The sequence below is a fragment of the Siphateles boraxobius genome, unplaced genomic scaffold, assembly GCF_051911475.1.
Source record: "Siphateles boraxobius isolate OS27281-9 unplaced genomic scaffold, OSU_SipBor_1 161, whole genome shotgun sequence".
NCBI classification, from domain to species: Eukaryota; Metazoa; Chordata; class Actinopteri; order Cypriniformes; family Leuciscidae; genus Siphateles; species Siphateles boraxobius.
The window spans coordinates 285001-307500 of NW_027508768.1; the positions used below are offsets into that span (position 1 = coordinate 285001).

Sequence of the window (22500 nt, forward strand, 5' to 3'; positions counted from 1 at the left end):
GAGACAAACACACAAACTCAGAGACACACACACACACTCCGAGAGACACACACACACTCAGAGAGACACACACACACTCAGAGACACACACACACACTCAGAGACACACACTCAGAGACACACACACAGAGAGACACACGCACACACTCAGATACACACACGCGCACACACACACACACACACACACACACACTCAGAAACACACACACACACATGCACGCACACACACTCAGAGACACACACACACGCGCACACACACACACACACACTCAGAAACACACACACACACACGCATGCACGCACACACACTCAGAGAAACACACACACACACACACACACACACACTCTCAGAAACACACACACACACATGCACGCACACACACTCAGAGACACACACACACGCGCACACACACACACACACACACACACTCAGAAACACACACACACACACGCATGCACGCACACACACTCAGAGAAACACACACACGCGCACACACACACACACACACAGAGACACACACACACACACACAAAACAAGTATATATTGTTTTGTTTTTTACTTTTGTTTTGTTGAGAAAATGGCAATAAAAATAGAAACACAAAGACTGCAGTGTTTTATATAAAGCCCATCAGTGTGTTGCTGGTGATATGAAAGAGTAATTCAAATGTTTAGTTTTGTTGCAATAATTTCATTTTTAGAAAGGAGTGTTAAGTTTTGATTGCAGTGTTTCATTTTGGCATAGATGCGAGTTATTAATCTCCAAGTGCTGTGACTGATTGGCTTGTGTGTAGAGTTTTGACATAATGAGCCAAATTCTGCAAAAAGTGTGTAAGCAAAAGACATACACTGTAATCACTTTTGTGTAACGACCACCTCTTGTCCGCCAGAATAATTAGCCGTCGTCTCCGGCAGCGAATCACAACGAGTGTGTTTTCTTGCGACGAACACACGAGTAATTCTCCTCCTCAACAATAGCGCGCTCGGCCCAATTAGCCGCGGAGCTCGAGTGTCTCAGAAAGGCCAGCGGGTCTGTGTTTATTAGCACTTCAACAAGCTCAGATCTGATTGGACTAGAGGCGACGACCTCACAACTCCTGCAACAGGTCACATGACTCACAATCACTCACGACGCTCAATATGTAAATTGTTTGTTCATATTAGATCACAGTGCATTAGCTAATGTCAAAAAATACCATTTTGATTGATGTAGAAATAAACAATAAGATGAATAAATCCTGTAGAAATATACTTTACTGATAATTAATGTTAACCAATGTTAACAAATGAAACCTTCTTGTAAAGCGTTACCAAAAAAGCCAATTTTTTAGCATGTTGCTAGCATGTTTTAACATGATTTAAGACTTTATTAACATGTTTTTAGCAAATTACTAGCATGTTTTAAAATGCTAGCACGATGTAACACGTCTAGCATGTTTCTAACATGATTTAACACATTGCTAGCATGTTTAACTTGTTGCTAGCAAGATTTAGCATATTACTAACAATTATAACACATTGCTAGCATGTGTTAGCACATTTCTAGCATGTTATAACACATTGCTAACATGTTTTAAAAAGTTGCTAGCATGATTTAACACATTACTAGCATGTTTTAACATGATGTTAACATGATTTAGCATTTTGCTATCATGATTTAACACATTACTAGCATGTTTCTAACACAACATAACACATTGTCATCATGTTTTAACATGTTGCTAGCATGTCTATAACATGATTTAACACATTGCTAGCATGTTTAACACATCGCTAGCCAGATTTAACACAGTGCTAGCATGTTTTAGCACATTTCTAGCATGTTATAACACATTGCTAGCGTGTTTTAACAAGTTGCTAGCATGATTTAACACATTACTAGCATGTTTTACCTTGATGTTAACATGATTTAGAATGTTGCTATCATGATTTAACACGTTACTAGCATGTTTCTAACACAATATAACACATTGTTATCATGTTTTAACATTGTTAGCATTTTAATACCATGATTTAACACATTGCTAGCATGTTTAACATGTTGCTAGCCAGATTTAACACATTGCTAGCATTTTTAAACACATTTCTAACATGTTATAACACATTGCTAACATGTTTTAGCAAGTTGCTAGCAAGTTGCTAGTTGTTTTAACATGATCTTAGCATGTTGCTATCATGATTTAACACGTTACTAGCATGTTGCTAGTATGTTTCTAACATAACACATTGCTAACATGTTTTAGCACATTGCTAACATGTTTTAGCATGCTGCCAGCATGAAGATCACAGCATGTGTTTGTTAGTTTAGAGATCGTGAGGACTCGGTAACGTTACCACGTGTGGTTTAGTTACGGATTTGTGCAGAGGAGCGCCAGGAACAGATTAGCATGTGCCACGGATCCAATGCCGAACTCAAAATATTTGCGTATGACATCATAACTTTAATCCAAGCTTGTCTACTGATTCCTTACAAATTACCATGACGACCTGCTGGTGTGATACACACATCACCCGCGCGTCTGAAGCCGCTAGCGCTAGCGGATCTCAGAAAAACTCCCCACAGCTCTGACAAGGTGAAACCATTACCTGCCGCTATTCCACTCAGAGAACCTGCGGTCCGCGGGTTTATTTCGAGCGTCTTGGCACCTGATGCTTCATTAGAGCATGCTGGGATACCGGGTGAGCTTGTCACGCTAATGGCAGAGCTAATTAAAATGAGTCGCGGACAAGCCGGGCATCACACAACATTATTATGAGGAGAAGTTCCACACTTGCAAGAGATTTCTTCATAATGAGAGACAGCGCAGCCGAAAATAAACGCATCTGTGTCGTATTATCAACCAGAAGAGTTATGAATAAAGTTACAGTGATCTGTCCCTCTGATTTTCATAAATGTGGTTTCAAATCAAATATTTTAATGAACTTGCTTCTGCATGCTTACTGAATCCTACAATAATACATAAACACGCACTGTAGTTTTACTATGGTAAGGTTTTCAGATACCATGGTACTCATGCGCATATCTATATTATAAAAGTCTCGTGAAATGCATTAAGATTGGCAAAAGCTACATAAATATTCATTAATTCGTTCATTTTAATTTATTCAACTAAACAATGTTTATAATTATTAAATTATATTTATTTATTAAATTAAATTGATCAAACTTAAAGCATGGTTAGTGAAGAAACTGCAGGGAGTTGATGAAAAGTTAATAATTAAATCATAAAAATGTAACAAATTAAAATGAATGATTTAAAAATAAAAACAAAAACATATTTAAAACATGACATTTATTTAACATTATTATATATACATTATTATATTATATTTTATTAATTTATATTATATTATATTATGTTATATTCCTATTTTATTGTAATGTTTATTTTATTTCAAGTAATGAAAATATATATATATATATTTCTTTCTTCAAATATGTATGTATAGACATATTTTATATAGATATATTACTTTACATATGTTATCTATACATTTTTATATACTATATTATATTATATAGCAATTTACTTAATGTTTATTTTATTTCAAGTAATGAAAATGTATATATATATATTTCTTTCTTCAAATATGTATGTATAGACATATTTTATATAGATATATTATTTTACATATGTTATCTATACATTTTTATATATTATATTATATAGCAATTTACTTAATTTTTATTTTATTTCAAGTAATGAAAATGTATATATATCTATTTCTTTCTTCAAATATGTATGTATAGACATATTTTATATAGATATATTACTTTACATATGTTATCTATACATTTTTATATATTATATTATATTATATAGCAATTTACTTAATGTTTATTTGATTTCAAGTAATGAAAATGTATATATATATATTTCTTTCAAATATGTATGTATAGACATATTTTATATAGATATATTATTTTACATATGTTATCTATACATTTTTATATACTATATTATATTATATAACAATTTATTTAATGTTTACTTTATTTCAAGTAATGGAAATATGCACACACACACACACACACACACACACACACACACACACACACACACACACACACACACAGTTTAAATGAACAATAGTAGCCCTGATCATAACTCCTCTTGACGTGCATCAGTTCACCGACAGACACAAACCGTCTGACGCTAATCATCAAAGTCTATAGGGATTACATTCACTCGACGCTCCGAGCGACGGTGTGAGCCGGGTTGTAATTCCAGTAATGACTGGCGCTCATTATTCTGTTCTCATTCAGGTCCTGAACCCTGTGAAAATCATTATGTGGTTGAAATCGGAACGAAGGGGCCGCTCTTTAAACTCAAGCCCTCCAGGTCTCATTTGCTAATAAAACTCGCGAGGTCGCAGGCCCGGCGGCGGCTCTCAAATGTCAATGTAGACAAGCCAATTCTCACATTGTGGCAGCAATCAAAAACGCTCTCGCTGTGAGAGTTCGTGAGGAGCCGTGGCCCGAGCTCAATTTCCCCATGCAAGAAAGAAAGAAAAAACGCAAGAAAAGACCAGGAAAAATAAGAGTGATTGAGCTGGAGCTGCTTTTGTCTGACTCGAAAAATGAGGACGGAAAAAAAAAACTTTATCCGTCTGTCTGTCTTGTAAATGAAAGCTGAAGAACTTTCATAAACTCTGAGGAGAGAAAAAAAATATTCTACTTTAGCCGGGAGCTAATTGGCCGGGGCACAGTCGTATCCGCGCGTCTCATGATGAGTTCATCCGTTCTCACACACGTCCCACAACGTCGTAATGACATCATCTGTGGAGAAGCGTAACACCATCAACATGTGCCGTAAAGTCACCATGAAATGCCACCAGAAACACGCTTAATTGATTCAACGTCACGCGTGTTTCCTGGGAGTTTTAACCAGGAAAAAGTGCAGGATGATCAGGAATATCACGATTATAGTGACCAAAATTATCACGGTTATCGTGGTTTTGTTAAATGGGTCCTGTATTGAGAACAATATTATATAAAATAATAATATAAAAATATCATACGTTTCAGAACTCAGTCCAAAAACAGCTTTTATTGAAACCAAGCTCAGAAAACGACTCGTTTTGGATTTCGCCACGATTGTGATAACGGCTTTTACTTTTATCATGGTATTTTTAAAGGGATCATTACTTGAGAAATCACATTTTTCATCTTTGGAGATTATTGTGCTATAAAAATATTGCAAGTTTCACAAGCTTTTATTGAAACTGAGCTCAGAAAACAACTCATTTTGGATTTTGTCACATTATGACGTCATAGTGCAGCCGAAATGAAATATAAATATTAGCTTAAAAAAAAGAAATTAATAAATTTTGCCGTGGTAATAATCCGATTTAAGTTGAAGTTGAACACTAAAATTATTAACTTGAAATAAATAAAAAACAAAAGTGAAACTAAATTAAACCTAAAAAGCAATATCTAAAGAAAAACTAATAAAATGACGAAAGCACACAGCGAAATTACAAAAAATTGTATTATAATTCTAATTTTAAAATAATATTAATAAAACTTAAATAATACTGATCTCAATGATATTAAAGGGGTCATGAATTGAGAAATCAAATTTTCCTTGATCTTTTGACATATCAGAGGTTATTGTGCTATAAAAATATCATGAGTTTCAGAACTCAGTCCACAAACAGCTCTTATTGAAACCAAGCTCAGAAAACGACTCGTTTTGCTTTTGTCACAGTATGACATCATAGTGCAGCGAAAGACCGCCTCTGCAGAAGAAGGGCGACGCCCACTTCTACATCATCGCCCGTTTAGCCCCGCCCACTGATTCACAGGCATTATGAAGTAGTAAATACGAGAGAGACACAAACACAGAATTATTACAGCAATAAACCACAGAGACAGAAGTTCCAGATGCTGTTAACTATAACTGTGGTAACTTAAACTTTATTTACCACAATCAAGATTAATAAAGCATATGCAATATGCATAAATGTTTCTCATTGTAACAAGATATTTTTTTAACATCGGAATTTTTCAAAACAATTCCATACGTGTAATGCCGGGGACATTGAAAATAATTTAATATGCAAAACTCTTAGCCAATCATAGTAGTGGGCGTTAACTTCCAACTCGTGAATAAGACACGCCTCTCAAAACAGTGTTTCAAAGAGACGCTCAAAATCTGTTACTTCTAAATTATATTTTTGATGTAAAATTCTTGACAACAAATAAAATTAGCTATACACTTATACACTTCCTGTTTGCAAACGCATTAAAATAACAACATTAAATATGATGGCCGGAACAAAAAACAAATATTGGTTATCTACTAACATGTTCAAATAAAGTTTTGACAAAAATATTTTATAATATGATAAACCTCACACTTCAGCCTTTAAATCATTTGAGTTTAAATAATAAATTATGTATTTTATCTGCTCCATAAACAAATAGCAGTTTATAAAGTTATAAATATGAATATTTTTCTTACAAAAAAACGCATGGCTTCTCTTCTATCAGGCCGTTATTAACCCCTGGAGGCGTATGGATTACTTTTATGATGATGGATGCACTTTTTGGTCTTCAAAATCTCAGGTATTCACTCCCATTATAAAGCTGGAAAGAGCCAGGATATTATTTAATATAACTCTGATTGTGTCCGGCTGAAAGAAGAAAGTAATTTACACCTAGGATAGCTTGAGGGTGAGTAAATCATGGGCTAATTTTTATTTTTGGTTGAACTATCCCTTTAAAGTCCCCCTGTTGTCAATCATTTTATCAGAACTAATCAGAACTTAAAACTAATTCTTGATCACCAAAATGACATATTTAAACGTTTTTTCCTTTGAAAAAATATCTTCATGCCTTAAAATATCTTGAATGTAACTCGACACCCTTGCCTCATTTAGTATGCGCGGTTCTATGAATATGCAAATGAGCCCCGCCTCCACTCACTCACTCACTCAGAGATCCACTCGTTGACGATCACACGTTGATCTGATTGGTTACAAGGTAGTTTGTGATGTCAGAAACACCAGCGATTTCAAAGCGTGTTTTTGAGACTGTCTTTGGTTCACTGCAGTTTTAAGGAGAAAATACTCAGCAATGCTGTCGACTTATGAATTTACACATGGTTTGTCATAAAGCATATTAAAAACACCACATAGACACATAAACTACATTAAAAGCTGGATTTTCACCACCATTAAGGAAATATTGTTATATTTATGAACAGGTGTGTTTTATCGTCAGATTGTCTGAGCTGCAGTAGAAGGACACTATGAGCTTGAGCGCTGCCCTATAATCATATAACCGTGTGTTTTCTGTCCCGTTTGACTTTCCCTCTGACATCACAAACATTCACACAAAGTTGCAAATGCGGCAAACGCAATTAGCGCGATGTTGTGGCATCATGGTAATGGCTGTTTCCCGCGGGACGTCATCTTTAGCTGATGTGATTGAAGTCCTGATTTAATTCCTGCCGTCCTTCAGTCTTTATGACAGAATAAACGTCTCTCTGAACAACAGGAGGGATGTTTTCCATCCGCAGGGGGGATGAAACGCAGTATTACTGTATGCAGAACACTTAATTCAGTTAATGAGCCCGTAAAAACAAATAACATTCCAGACGAGGCTTCATTAGGAAAAAAGTACGAATTTCGCCGCTTTTGATCTTGAGAGACGAATATTCTGGATTTCTTAATAGGCCGTCGGAAAACGTCTCCAAATGGATCTGCAGAAATGCAATCAAATTAAGTTCGTAAATGGAGCAGAGTAAGAGAGTCATGTGACTTCAGGGTAAAACACAGATGGGTCACTTCATTGTCTCGGATGATGATGTCTGAAAAATTTGTTAAATATAAATTTTCATGCGAAACCCCCCCATCCCAAAAATCTAAATGCGGCTATATACTGTATTTTCATGTATAAAAACAAATTTATACTGTGAAAATTAATATTATAAATATGCTTAATATAGCATTTGGAAAATACTTTCTATTTTGTTACATTATTACATTTTATTTATTTATTTATTTTAATCTTATTTTCTATAATTTTTATTTTATTTTTTTTATGTTGCATGATTCATGCTTAAAACAAGAAAAAATATCTGGCAATGGGGTCATAAAAACAATGTTGTTTTCCCTTTAAAAAATATTTTAAGACACCATTAGCAGATATTTGTCATTTTTTAAGCACACGCTCAAGTAAGTTTAATGCATTTTTCAGTTATTTTGCTTCTTCTCCAGTAAATGAATCTTGACTTGTCTTAAGAATGTTTAGATATTTGTGCTGAAAAAAAGACAGAAACATTGAGGAAGATCATTTTTGCATTTTTTTCTTCTTCAAATAAGCCACCATTCGAAGTATATCAAGCAAGTAGTTCAAAATATGCAAAAAAAAGTGCACAAATTAAATTACAGTTATTTGAATGTCCTCCTCAACCACGCTCAAGCTCAAGTTCGAGTCTTCAGGCGTTTTCTTCTGACCGGCGTTAACTAGTTCCTCTAAACACTCACACACACATCTACAGGAGAATCATCATATTCTCTGTTATGACTGATTCGGTATTGAGGAGAGAAACTAATGAGAGGCAGAAGACACTCGTTCTTTAACTTCTCCCACAATCCTCTGCTGTGAGACACACGCACGAGTCTCGTATAAATCCTCCACATCAAGAAACATAAACCCTGAAAATGCTACTAGTGTGATTTTACATTTATTAAAATGCATAATTTATCATTTATTTCATGCATTTCTTCTATTGTTTCAAACACTGGCCAGGAAAATGTATTTTGCATTAAATGTTCTATACAATGTTCCATCTCAAACTGACATGGACAGGAGGAAAAAATGGTTGGCTCAAGTCAGCAGGAGCAATCTAAATATCAATAAAAATGACAACAAGGTATTTATCTGCACTTTTTCACATGTAAACATCCCAATGGGAAAATTATTTACTAGAAATAAGGAACAAGCAAAGCTATGGAAGCTTGTTTCCGCCACAGAATGAAAAATAAAAAAGGTAATCGCGAATTTACATCTCGCAATTCTGACTTTATTTCTCAGAATTGCGAGATATAAAGTCCGAATTGATTGATATAAAGTTGCAATTCTGTGTTGTAAAGTCACAGAATTATGAGATATAAAAAGTCAGTCTTTTTCCCCCATAGAATTGGACTTTATATCTTACAATTGTGAGAAAATATGTCAGAATTGCGAGAAAAAAAGTTTTTTTCTCTCACAATTCTGACTTTATAAAACGAAATTGAGACTTTATTTCACGCAATTCTGACTTTATAACACGAAATTGAGACTTTATAACACGAAATTGAGACTATTTCATGCAATTCTGACTTTATAAAATGAAATTGAGACTTTATTTCACGCAATTTTGACTTTATAACACGCAATTCTGACTTCATATCTCGCAATTCTGACTTCATATCTCGCAATTCTGAATTCATATCTCGCAATTCTGACTTTATATCTCACAATTCTGACTTCATATCTCGCAATTCTGACTTTGTATCTCGGAATTCTGACTTCATATCTCGCAATTCTGACTTCATATCTTGCAATTCTGACTTTATATCTCACAATTCTGACTTTATATCTCACAATTGCGACTTTTTATCTCACAATTCTGACTTTTTTTCTCACAATTGCGAGATATGAAGTCAGAATTGTGAGATAAAAAGTTGCAATTATTATTATTATTATTATTTATTTAGTGGCGGAATCAAGCTTCCATACAAAGCCTTGCAAAACCCAGGGAGTAGGATGACCACCATCAAACAAACCAAATGTGGGACGATTATAAGTTTATGTGGGACATGTTACCAACACTAAAACATAACCTGAAACTGTTATATAATGTTTATGTAACTTAATAAAAACATTTTTATTCTGCCTTTCAGCTGATAAAAATACTGTGTTCTTTAATCCCTTCCAGAAAACAGCATTACATCACAATGAAACATAACATGTCTTTATTTTACATTCAACATCACTGAACACAAAGGCAGCAGCATCATCAGGTCAATATTTATGAAACAGTTCTGACCAACTAAAGTCCAACTAAAATCCAACAAAATAAATAATGAACAAATAAAATATAAACCAACATGAATTTAGATAATTGACAGTCTAATATATTAAGAATATATTAAACCAAAAACGTTAATATTTTTTAGAAAGGATGTGAATTAAAACAAGTTGATAAATTCTGGTAAATTAAAAAATTTAATTTACCGAAATATCCATTTGTTTTCTGACAAGGAACACATGAACGAATCACCGCTCGACATTTTGATTGACAGGCGTCACAGCCCACTAGTGACGTGTTTACTCCTGTGCTTTCAACCATTGGATAGGATTTAAAAACGGCTGTTGAATTTGAACTTCTGACGAAGCGCTATTAAATACAGGTGAAAAACGTCTCGGTTACGTATGTAACCCTAGTTCCCTGATAGGGAACGAGACGCTGCGTCAAACGCTGCGGGAACGCCCCTGCGTTGTGCGTCATGAAGCACGTATGGAATCAGCCCAATGGAGAGATGAAACGTCATAGGCGGGTGACGTCATCGACCAGGAAACTATAAAGCACCCCAAAAACACAAGCGCATTAGCTTCTGATAGGCTTGAAGGAAGCGCTAACGGGAGTGCCGGGAGTATGGCGGAGCGACGCAGCGTCTCGTTCCCTATCAGGGAACTAGGGTTACATACGTAACCGAGACGTTCCCTTTCAAGGGAACTTCGAGCTGCGTCAAACGCTGCGGGAACGCGAATACCCACGTCGCCATAGGACCAAATGACCGTCATGTGAGACTAGCGCACAGAGGACGAGAGCACCTGTGCCCCAGGGGTAGAGCTTAAGTCTAGGTCATAGAACTTAATAAAAGTATGCGGTGAAGACCATCCAGCCGCATCACAAACATCACTCAGGGAAACCCCCGACAAAAGAGCTTTAGAAGCAGCCATACTCCTGGTAGAGTGAGCTCGGACAACCAAAGGTGAAGGCTGGCCAGCCGACTCATAAGCAAGTGAGATAGCCTCAACCACCCACTTGCTCATTCTCTGTTTAGACGCCGGACACCCTTTCCTGGGTGGCCCGAAACATACAAAAAGTTGTTCTGATTTCCTCCACAGGGCAGCTCTGTGGACATAAGCGTCTAATGCCCTAACAGGGCAGAGTGAATTAAGTTTCTCCTGGTCCGATGACATAAATGGAGGAGGACAGAAAGCCTGCAGAACCGTAGGTCTAACAATATTAGTAGGAACCTTAGGAACGTAACCTGGTCTAGGATGCAGAAAAGCTTTAACCATGCCAGGTGCAAATTCCAGGCACGAGGGTGAAACCGACAGAGCCTGCAAATCTCCGATTCTTTTTAGTGAAGAGATAGCAAGCAAAAAGATAGTCTTAAAAGTGAGAAACTTCTCGGGAACTTCTCGATAGGTTCAAAAGGAGCTAGGGAAAGACCTTCTAATACAATGGCCAGATCCCAAGTCGGCACCCTCGTACGAACTGCTGGCCTCGGCCTCAAAGTGCCACGGAGGAAACGAGTTATAAGCGGGTGTCTCCCAAGAGAAACTCCACTGAAAGGGACGTGGTAAGCAGCTAGTGCCGCCACATACACCTTTAGTGTGGAGGGGGATAACCCTGTGGAGAAGCGCTCCTGCAGGAATTCCAGCACTGCACCCACTGGGCAGTTAACTGGGTCCTGCAGGTGTTCTCCACACCAAGAAGTGAAAAGTTTCCACTTCAAGGCATAAAGCTTCCTCGTGGATGGAGCTCTGGAGTTAAGAATGGTCTCAACAACCTCGGTTGAGAGACCGGAGTCTATGAGCTGAGCCCCCTCAGAGGCCAAGCCCACAGTTTCCACAATTCTGGGCGGGGGTGAAGTATCGTGCCCCCCGCCTGGGAGAGTAGATCCCTCCTGACCGGGAGCTCCAAAGGAGAACCGTCCAGGAGAGAAATCAGGTCCGCAAACCATACTCGGGCCGGCCAGAACGGGGCTACTAGTAGTAGACTGACCCCGTCCCGGCGGACCCTCTCCAGAACTCCTGGTAACAGAGCAATCGGGGGAAAGGCGTACAGACGTGACCTCGGCCACGGCTGGACCATAGCATCCAACCCCAGGGGGGCTGGAAGAGTGATGGAGAACCACCGATGACAATGAGTGGTCTCCTTGGAAGCGAATAGGTCCACCTCGGCGCGACCGAAACTCAACCAAAGGAGCTCCACCACCTCGGGGTGGAGTCTCCATTCCCCTGGCCTCGGCCCCTGCCTCGACAGGGAGTCTGCTACCACATTCAAATACCCAGGGAGATACATTGCTCTCAGAGATAGTAGCTTCCCTTGGGACCACAGGAGGATCTGACGGGCCAACTTGTAAAGCCGGCGAGACCGCAGGCCCCCCTGATGATTTATATAAGAGACCACCGACGTGTTGTCTGATTGAACTAACACATGATGGCCTCTCAGGTCTGTTAGGAAGTGTTTCAGAGCCTGAAACACAGCCAACATCTCGAGACAATTTATGTGCCACGAAAGATGATGATCCTGCCACAGACCTTGGGCTGGGCGACCACTCATGACCGCCCCCCACCCTGTGAGGGAAGCATCCGTCGTTAGCGTTATGCGACGACAAAGAGCCCCCAGCACAGGACCTTTGGATAGGAACCAAGTTTCTCTCCACATGACCAGAGCACGAAGGCAGCGCCGCGTGACTTTGAACGTGCGGAGCGGATTTCCCCTCGGGGAGAATCCCTTGGTCCTGAGCCACCAGTGTAGCGGTCTCATGTACAACAGGCCGCAAGGTATAACGTTGGACGCTGCTGCCATCAGACCCAACAGTCTCTGAAACTGCTTGACAGTGAGTAGCTGGCCTAGCTTCACTTGTTTCACAGCTGAGAGAATCGAAGCGATGCGGGTCGGAGAGAGTCGCGCCCGCATCGATACCGAATCCCAAACGACACCCAGAAAAGTGGTCTTCTGGGAAGGAGATAATACACTTTTCTTTGCGTTCAGCCTCAACCCCAACTTTCTGATATGAGCGAGGACGACATCTCGATGCCGAACCGCCATCTGCTCGGTCTGAGCTAAAATCAACCAATCGTCGATGTAATTGAGAATACGAATGCCCTGAAGCCTCAGAGGCACTAGTGCTGCATCCATGCATTTCGTGAAAGTGCGGGGAGATAAAGCTAGGCCAAACGGAAGAACCCTGTACTGGTACGCCTCGCCCCCGAAGGCGAACCTCAGGAACTTCCTGTGTTGTGGAAGGATGGACACATGGAAGTATGCGTCCTTCAGATCTATCGTGACAAACCAGTCCTCGGACCTGATTTGAGACACGATCTGCTTGATAGTGAGCATCTTGAATTTTAGCTTCCCTACCGAGCGATTCAATATGCGCAGGTCTAAAATTGGACGCAACCCCCCATCCTTCTTTGGAACGATGAAATATCGGCTGTAATAACCTGACTCCAAACTGGGAGGAGGAACCCGTTCTATAGCCTCTTTTTGAAGGAGCGTTTTCACCTCTTGTTCCAATACCAGAGCCTGCTCGGGGCCCACCACTGTGTGCAGAACCCCTCTGAATTTTGGTGGACGACACCTGAACTGGATAGCATAACCCTTTTCTACTGTCTGCAGGACCCAATGAGATATTTTTGGAAGGCTTTTCCACTCTGCCAGAAATTCTACTAAGGGTACCAGCCTCTCGAGACTGGCCTCTGGTGTAACTTGAGCAGCAGACGCAGCGCCCTGTAACGGCGCACCGGCAGGGAACAACTGGTCTGACCGCTCTGAGACCCTCCTCAGAGGGAGCGAGCGTCCCTCGGGAAAGCGCTCGCTGGGATCGTCTGTGCCCCGGCATAAAGGCGGGGTTGGCAGAACGAGCCCCTGAGGGCACCGAGGAGGAATGGGCACCGTAAAAAGAGGTGAACACCTTTCCGCCTCGGTGGGGACCACCCTCAGCATCCTGAACGGCTTGGCGTCAGGACTTCTTCTTAGCCGAAGCCTTCTTAGCCAATATAACTGTCCTCAGATCAGTTCTACTGGGAGAAGGCTTCGGCTGAGAGTGTCGCGGCTGAGCCCACTGTCCAGCAGGGGGAGCACGAGACGCGACACTCTGCCTCTGCTGCGCTCTATGTGATGAGCTCGAAGACGGCCGGGGCTGCTCCCGCCCAGCAGCCCCAGGGACATGAACTTTAAGGGGAAGAAACTTTCTAAAAGCTGCAGTTTGTTTCTTTTCTTCTTGGAATTTATCGATAACTGAATTCACAGCATCACCAAACAACCCCATGGGAGAAAGAGGAGCATCTAAAAGAAAAGCTTTTTCTCTCTCTTTAATATTAGTCTGATTTAACCACAAATGTCTTTCTGCGGCCACCAGAGCTGCCATAGAACGACCCATTAATTTGGCCGATTCTCTGGTGGCACGCAGGGATAAATCAGCAGCCTGACGCAGTTCGCGAACTACGTCAGTACTGACCTCCTCACTCTCACTCATGTCCCTTAGCAGATCAGCCTGGTATGCCTGCAAGATTGACATAGTATGCAGACATGACACAGCCTGACCTGTTGCCGAATATGCTTTACCCACCAAAGCCGAAGTGTTTCTTAAAGGCTTGGTGGGTAATGCCGGTGCCTTAAAAGATGATGCTGCTTCGGGGGAGAGATGGCTCGCAAGCGTCTCTTCCACACGAGGCAAAGCACCATAACCATGAGCCTTGGCTCCCATAATATTAGCGTATGTTGAAGTCTGGGGACTAAACACTCTATATGACACCGGTTTTCTCCATGATTTCGACACCTCGGCGTGGAGATCATGGAAAAACGGCAGGCACCGGCGTGGAGGCTGCACACGTGACGGCAAAAATCTCTCATCCAACTTTGATTTAGAAACAGACTCCTGTCTAGTCACTGGCCATTCAATATTAAGTTTTTCAACAGCTCTTGTTAACACCTCCATAAGCTCATCACTCTCAGGAGTGTGGGGTGGCGAATCCTCCACATCTCCCTCAACACTAACAACATCAAGTTCCTCAGAACTGGATAGCTGCAGCATTGGTGCCTCAGCCCGAGCGGAAGAAACCGCAGCGCGTGCTTCCGAACCCGGGACTGAGGCACTGGATCTCACAGGTGAAGGGAGAGATAAGGCAGAGCCCGTCTCAAACCCCGCTGTGAGATCCATCTGCGATCCCCACGATAAGCGCCGCCGCTCTGCCTCGGCAGAAGCGGGACCCGAACCGCGGGGAGCGCGCACCGAACCGCTCTCCTCAAAGAGCGATCGGCGGGAGCGGAGCGTCCTTAACGGCAAACGCTCGCAATGCTCACAGTCTGCTCCCTCGAGAGCAAACTGGGCATGCTGAACTCCCAAACAAACAACACAAAGATCATGTGTATCCCCGCTCGTTAAATAACGCGAGCAGGGAGGAACACACTTTCTAAACTGCTGTTCGTCCGCCATAATCTCTCAATATATATATATATAGGGATAAATTGTTTGTGTGGTGCAGGGTATGTAAGACAGACAATATCACACAGGGACAGATTCACATGTAGCGCGACTGAAAGCACAGAAGCTAATGCGCTTGTGTTTTTGGGGTGCTTTATAGTTTCCTGGTCGATGACGTCACCCGCCTATGACGTTTCATCTCTCCATTGGGCTGATTCCATACGTGCTTCATGACGCACAACGCAGGGGCGTTCCCGCAGCGTTTGACGCAGCTCGAGGTTCCCTTGAAAGGGAACTACACCGCAAAAATAATTAATAAAATGCTTTCTTACAAAGGCAAAAGATGTGCACATTTTCTCAATATGATAATTAAAAACCAACAGACTGATGAAAATGCGGGACATTTTCTCAATATGCGACGTGCGGGACAAGGGGTGAAAATGCTGTGCGGTGACGCAACGCGGGACGGGTGCTAACGCTACGTTACCTATAACTGTGCCTTTAACCACCATGTGATATGTACAGTATGTGGGTAGACACACACAAAAAAGAAGACTTGTGTGTGGAAACTAAACTCAAGTCACTCTGCAGGAACATTTTGAGGCAAACCAATTTGTCATGACCAAAAAATTCAAGAGTAGTCTGAGACCAGATGCTATTCCCACCGTCTATGTGCATCGTCCTGTGGTCGAAAAGAGGAGGGCCTAGACCTGTACACCAGTGGGGATTTCTTTAAGCTCAGCTTCCCCTATAATGTCAAAAAATTAATGGTCAAATGTGTACTATTGTGTTAATATTTTATCGACTAAAAATGCGTTAGAACACGTTCATCTCGAAGACGAGTTCATTCAGAATCAGCTACATATAGCAGACTCGCTTTCCTTCTCATTCACTCCCGGAGCGTCACAGTGCATTTCCCTGTTGAAGCCGAGCGTCCGGTGACTTCAGTGGCGCTGCTTTGAACATTTTATTTCAGTGCTTTGAAACTAGACGGTCATTGGATAAATCTGTGATTATGCTTCTGTTGTGAATCTAGGAGTGGGCGGGGCTGGACTCCGGGCTTCTGCATGATGAATGGACGGTCTGTTGTGAACGTAGGAGTGGGCGGGGCTGGACTCCGGGCTTCTGCATGATGATTGGAGGGTCTGTTGTGAATGTAGGAGTGGGCGGGGCTGGACTCTGGGCTTCTGCATGATGAATGGACGGTCTGTTGTGAATGTAGGAGTGGGCGGGGCTGGACTCGGGGCTTCTGCATGATGATTGGAGGGTCTGTTGTGAATGGAGGAGTGGGCGGGGCTGGACTCCGGGCTTCTGCATGATGATTGGAGGGTCTGTTGTGAATGGAGGAGTGGGCGGGGCTGTACTCCGGGCTTCTACGTGATGATTGGACGGTCTGTTGTGAATGGAGGAGTGGGCGGGGCTGGACTCCGGGCTTCTGCGTGATGATTGGACGGTCTGTTGTGAATGTAGGAGTGGGCGGGGCTGGACTCCGGGCTTCTGCGTGATGATTGGAGGGTCTGTTGTGAATGGAGGAGTGGGCGGGGCTGGACTCCGGGCTTCTGCGTGATGATTGGAGGGTCTGTTGTGAATAGAGGAGTGGGCGGGGCTGGACTCCGGGCTTCTGCGTGATGATTGGAGGGTCTGTTGTGAATGGAGGAGTGGGAGGGGCTGTACTCCGGGCTTCTGCGTGATGATTGGACGGTCTGTTGTGAATAGAGGAGTGGGCGGGGCTGGACTCCGGGCTTCTGCGTGATGATTGGATGATCTGTTGTGAATGGAGGAGTGGGCAGGGCTGGACTCCGGGCTTCTGCGTGATGATTGGAGGGTCTGTTGTGAATGGAGGAGTGGGCGGGGCTGGACTCCGGGCTTCTGCGTGATGATTGGAGGGTCTGTTGTGAATGGAGGAGTGGGCGGGGCTGGACTCCGGGCTTCTGCGTGATGATTGGACGGTCTGTTGTGAATAGAGGAGTGGGCGGGGCTGGACTCCGGGCTTCTGCATGATGATTGGATGGTCTGTTGTGAATGGAGGAGTGGGCGGGGCTGGACTCCGGGCTTCTGCGTGATGATTGGAGGGTCTGTTGTGAATGGAGGAGTGGGCGGGGCTGGACTCCGGGCTTCTGCGTGATGCTTGGATGGTCTGTTGGGAATCCTCGCGCTGCCGACAAGCTTCCTTTTTCGGCAGAAAAATCTGAGGAGCAGATGATCGAGGCGGCGCCCGCGCCATCAGCCAACAAATTGGCGTGATTCTATATGGGCTTCAGACAATCGGCACAGAGAGGGCGTTCTGACGCGTAATTTTACACTGATGCCAGCAAATTAGTTAAAATCTCCTGGAATCAAGAGCGAACGAGCGAGCAAGAGCGCGCATGCGAGACAGAAGAGACTGTGCTCCAATGCCGTATAGCGCGCGCACGGCGGAGAGGGAGAGAGCGAGAGACCTTGCGCGCGTGTGCCTCATGAAGCGCATCTAAGACAGAGAGTCAGGCACCGAAATTTTCGTTCTAATTACTACCGTTTACGTCGGAACCGGTTCCCTATTGGCACCGCGTTTCGGTACCCAACACTAACCACCAGCCTGCACAGTGGTAACAAGGCATGATGGATCCATGTTCTCATTCTGTTTACGCCAAATTCTGACTCTACCATCTGAATGTCTCAACAAAAATCGAGACTCATCAGACCAGGCAACATTTTTCCAGTCTTCAACTGTCCAATTTTGGTGAGCTCTTGCAAATTGTAGCCTCTTTTTCCTATTTGTAGTGGAGATGAGTGGTACCCGGTGGGGTCTTCTGCTGTTGCAGCCCATCTGCCTCAAGGTTGTGCGTGTTGTGGCTTCACAAATGCTTTGCTGCATACCTCGGTTGTAACGAGTGGTTATTTCAGTCAAAGTTGCTCTTCTATCAGCTTGAATCAGTCGGCCCATTCTCCTCTGACCTCTAGCATCAACAAGGCATTTTCGCCCACAGGACTGCCGCATACTGGATGTTTTTCCCTTTTCACACTATTCTTTATAAACCCTAGAAATGGTTGTGTGTGAAAATCCCAGTAACTGAGCAGATTGTGAAATACTCAGACCGGCCCGTCTGGCACCAACAACCATGCTACGCTCAATATTGCTTAAATCACCTTTCTTTCCCATTCTGACATTCAGTTTGGAGTTCAGGAGATTGTCTTGACCAGGACCACACCCCTAAATGCATTGAAGCAACTGCCATGTGATTGGTTGATTAGATAATTGCATTAATGAGAAATTGAACAGGTGTTCCTAATAATCCTTTAGGTGAGTGTATATATATAATTATTTAAGTATAAAAAAATGAATTTTTTTTATGATGTAGGAAAATGAGCTTCCCCTCTTTGAAAGACCAGCAGCCGCCACTGCTGTAAACATACAAACAACTTTTCATTAGAAAATTTCTATAACCGTAATCCTTCATCGTTTACAAACAGAACAGTCCCTGAAGACGAAAAAATTAAAGTCATGTTTGCAAGGCAGCACTTTTATACTTCCGGGTGGCACGATGATGATATCATAGGCGTTTTCTCTGGTCAATAGGATTGCCGTGATTCGATAGCAGTTTTAGACATGTCTGAGGCGTGCCCCAATGCGTTTCGACGCAGCGTGAGTTCCCTTTCGAAAGAGAAGCAACGTCTCCATTAGTCTGATTCCTGAGGTGCTGTCAGTCCCAGAGTCCCACTCACACACACGCACACACACACACACACACACACACACACACACACACACACACACACACACTGCTGTCAGTCCCAGAGTCCCACTCACACACACACACACACACACACACACACACACACACACACACACACACACACACACACACACACACACACACACACACACACACACACACACTGCTGTCAGTCCCATGCCAGCTCAGAGTCCTCATCTCAAATCAAATCATACACGATCAATGAAACATTAAAGAGAGAGAGAGATACGGGAAAAGCATTCTAATGACTTCCAATATGCCACTGTCAGAGGAAAAAATGCTTTAATTAAAATAGATTTGTGTGTTTTGATATAAAAATTCATTCCCAGAGCTTTTGTCTTTCCTCCATTACCGGCACAATGGAGTCATCCAGCTGATATCGAGCGCTGGTCACATTTACAGCCTTTTACCGTAACGTGAGCGATAACCGGTTAGTGGAGGAACGCTTCCTCAGAGGATTCTTCATTCTTTACTCTCTAATAAAGTGATCGTCCACCATCTCGCCGGTTTTGTTTTACATTAATCTTCTCTAGTCTTTCCAACAATCCTCAATAAAGAGCTCAAACCAACCAGAACCAGATTACAAGCTTTAATTCAATGGGTGAATGAATGCAGCATCACATGAAGCACTGAGAATCATGTCAAGCAATCAAATGCCACACAAGGCAATCATATGTATAAAAAAAGTGAACTTTGAAACAAATATCTGCCAATGGGCTCAGAAAAATAAACTTGATTAAAAAGGAAAACAAGATTATTTTTTGGACTCCAATGGCAGATATTTGTTCTTGTTTTAAGCACAAACTCTGAATGTTTTTTACTTAATATCTTCAGTCATTTTGTTTCTTCTCCAGTAAAAGCATCTTGATTTAAGAATGTTTAGATATTTGTGCTGGAAAACAAGACCGAAATATCCATTGTTTGCAGCATTTGCACCATTTAATGGCATGACTATGAATTTAAGACTTTTTTCTCCAAATTGAAACCTTTTTTAAGGCCTATTTCTGTCTGGTTGTCCAGATATCAAGAAATCAAGATACATTTACTGGAGAAGCAAAATGGCTGAAGATATTAAGTCTGGAAAATGTATCAAAATTAATTGAGTTTGTAATTGTGCTTAAAACAAGAACAAATATCTGCCAATTTTGTATTTAATATTTCCCCCTATATTTCCCCAGTCCTTGGGTTATTTTTAACCCAGTGTTTAAACCACATAGTGTAACAGAGTAGTGTAACAGAGTGTAACAACCACATAGGGGCAAAATTTGCCGATGCAAGCACCACTAAAAAATAATGCAACAAAGTTTGTTTCCACAAGAAAATAGCAATAATAGAATAAAAGAATGAAGCCGCTCTGGTGATGTCATCGTGATGTCACCGTGATGTCATCGTCCAGCTCAGTTCAGTTCTCATATAATGGAGTCAATGCAGGAGATCAATAACATTGTTGAATATTAAATTAAATGTCCCCAACTAAGCAAGCCAAAAGCCAAAGCCAAAGGCAACAAAGGTGAAAAAAACCTTTATAACAGAGCACTCACATTTCCTTAAACAAAAGTCCAACAATCCCAATGAATGACCGACCAGAAAGACCAATAAAAGCAAAAAAGTATGATAAAGTAAAATAATAATAGAAAATCTAGTTATATAGTAAAAAAAATAATCAACCCATTATGCTGGGTTAAATAAACAACCAAATTTGCTGGGTAAAATTTGCCCAATATGTGTTCTGTCCTATATTAACCCAAATTGGGTTGTTTTTAACCCAGTGTTTTTTAAAGTGTAACAACCACATAGTGGCTAGTTTCACCAAGGCAAGCACTCTCATTTCCTTCGAAAAAATGTCCAACAATCCCAATGAATGGCCGGCCAGATAGACTAATAATAAAAGCAAAAAAAGTACAAAATCCATCTGTGTCGTGCGTGTGTGTGTGTGCGTGTGTGTGTGTGTGTGTGTGTGTGTGTGTGTGTGTGTGTGTGTGTGTGTGTGTGTGTGTGCGTGTGCGTGTGTGTGTGTGCGTGTGTGTGTGCGTGTGTGTGTGTGCGTGTGTGTGTGCGTGTGTGTGCTTGTGTCTGTGTACGTGCGTGTGTGCGTGCGTGTGTGTGTGTGTGTGCGCGTGTGTGTGCGTGTGTGTGTGTGCGTGTGTGTGTGTGCGTGTGTGTGTGTGCGTGTGTGTGTGTGCGTGTGTGTGTGTGCGTGTGTGCGTGTGTGCGTGTGTGCGTGTGTGTGTGTGTGTGTGTGCGTGTGTGCGTGTGTGTGTGTGTGTGCGTGTGTGTGTGCGTGTGTGTGTGTGTGCGTGTGTGTGTGCGCGTGTGCGTGTGTGCGTGTGTGCGTGTGCGTGTGTGTATGTGCGTGTGTGCGTGTGTGTGTGTGTGTGCGTGTGTGCGTGTGCGTGTGTGCGTGTGTGTGTGTGTGTGTGTGTGCGTGTGCGCGTGTGTGTGTGCGTGTGTGTGTGTGCGTGTGCGTGTGTGCGCGTGTGTGTGCGTGTGCGTGTGTGTGTGTGTATGTGCGTGTGTGCGTGTGTGTGTGTGTGTGCGTGTGTGTGTGTGCGTGTGTGTGTGTGTCTCACCGGGTGGCATCCACGGATCCAGCGAAGGCTTCTCACTGGTGTCGATCTGCTCCCAGTCGAGGTCGTCGTCTCGTCCTTGAGTGTATCCACAGGAAGAGAAGGGTTTCTCGAAGTCACAATCACCTGCAACAGAACGAGCGACATTCACATCGTCAGCGCTTTCCCGGCCCGGAAATGAAATGCATCCATTACGCTTCTTTCCGTCCGCTCATAATGCAATATGCCAAACAACAGGAGCGCTTAAACCGAGATGGAGAGGCACAACATATATCACCATCATTAGCCGCGCGTGAGCCAATTCCACAATGACAGAAATGAAGTGTCCAAACTCTATCATCGTTAAACGCTGGTCGCCGAGATTAAATTTGATTCATTTCGCAGTGGCGTGCGACCAGACTTCCCCTTCAAATCATCTGCCGTTCGTTCCCATTCATCCTCATAATCCTGATGGGATACGCGGCCCAGAGAGGAACCGGGGGCTTTTAATTCCTGCAATATACAGGAGAGCATGTGAAAAAGGGATTCAAATGTGTCATTTACAGAGGTTTTGTGGCTCTTTGACTGTCAAACATGATTTTCTTCGGTCGCATCACTGACTCAAGCGACTAATCGATGAAACATTAACTAATCTGTTTACACACTTCACCTTTAACCGTCTGAACATGTGCACATCATAATGTGAACACTGCATAAACTGCTTTTATTTGTGTCTTGTTTCCAGTCCAAATTTCTAAAAATTCTTAAATCAAGATG

At 42.2% G+C, this 22500-nt stretch overlaps 1 protein-coding gene across 1 annotated transcript in view; it reads right to left on the bottom strand.

Annotated features, from left to right (window-relative positions):
- The window catches only part of LOC143739996 (receptor-type tyrosine-protein phosphatase mu-like), a 360798-nt gene that overhangs the window by 246698 nt on the left and 91600 nt on the right, over positions 1 to 22500 (bottom strand). Inside the window, exon 2 of the mRNA XM_077232010.1 lies at positions 21748 to 21870. Within this exon, the coding sequence (XP_077088125.1) occupies positions 21748 to 21870 (123 nt within the window). The remainder of the gene's footprint in view (positions 1 to 21747; positions 21871 to 22500) is intronic.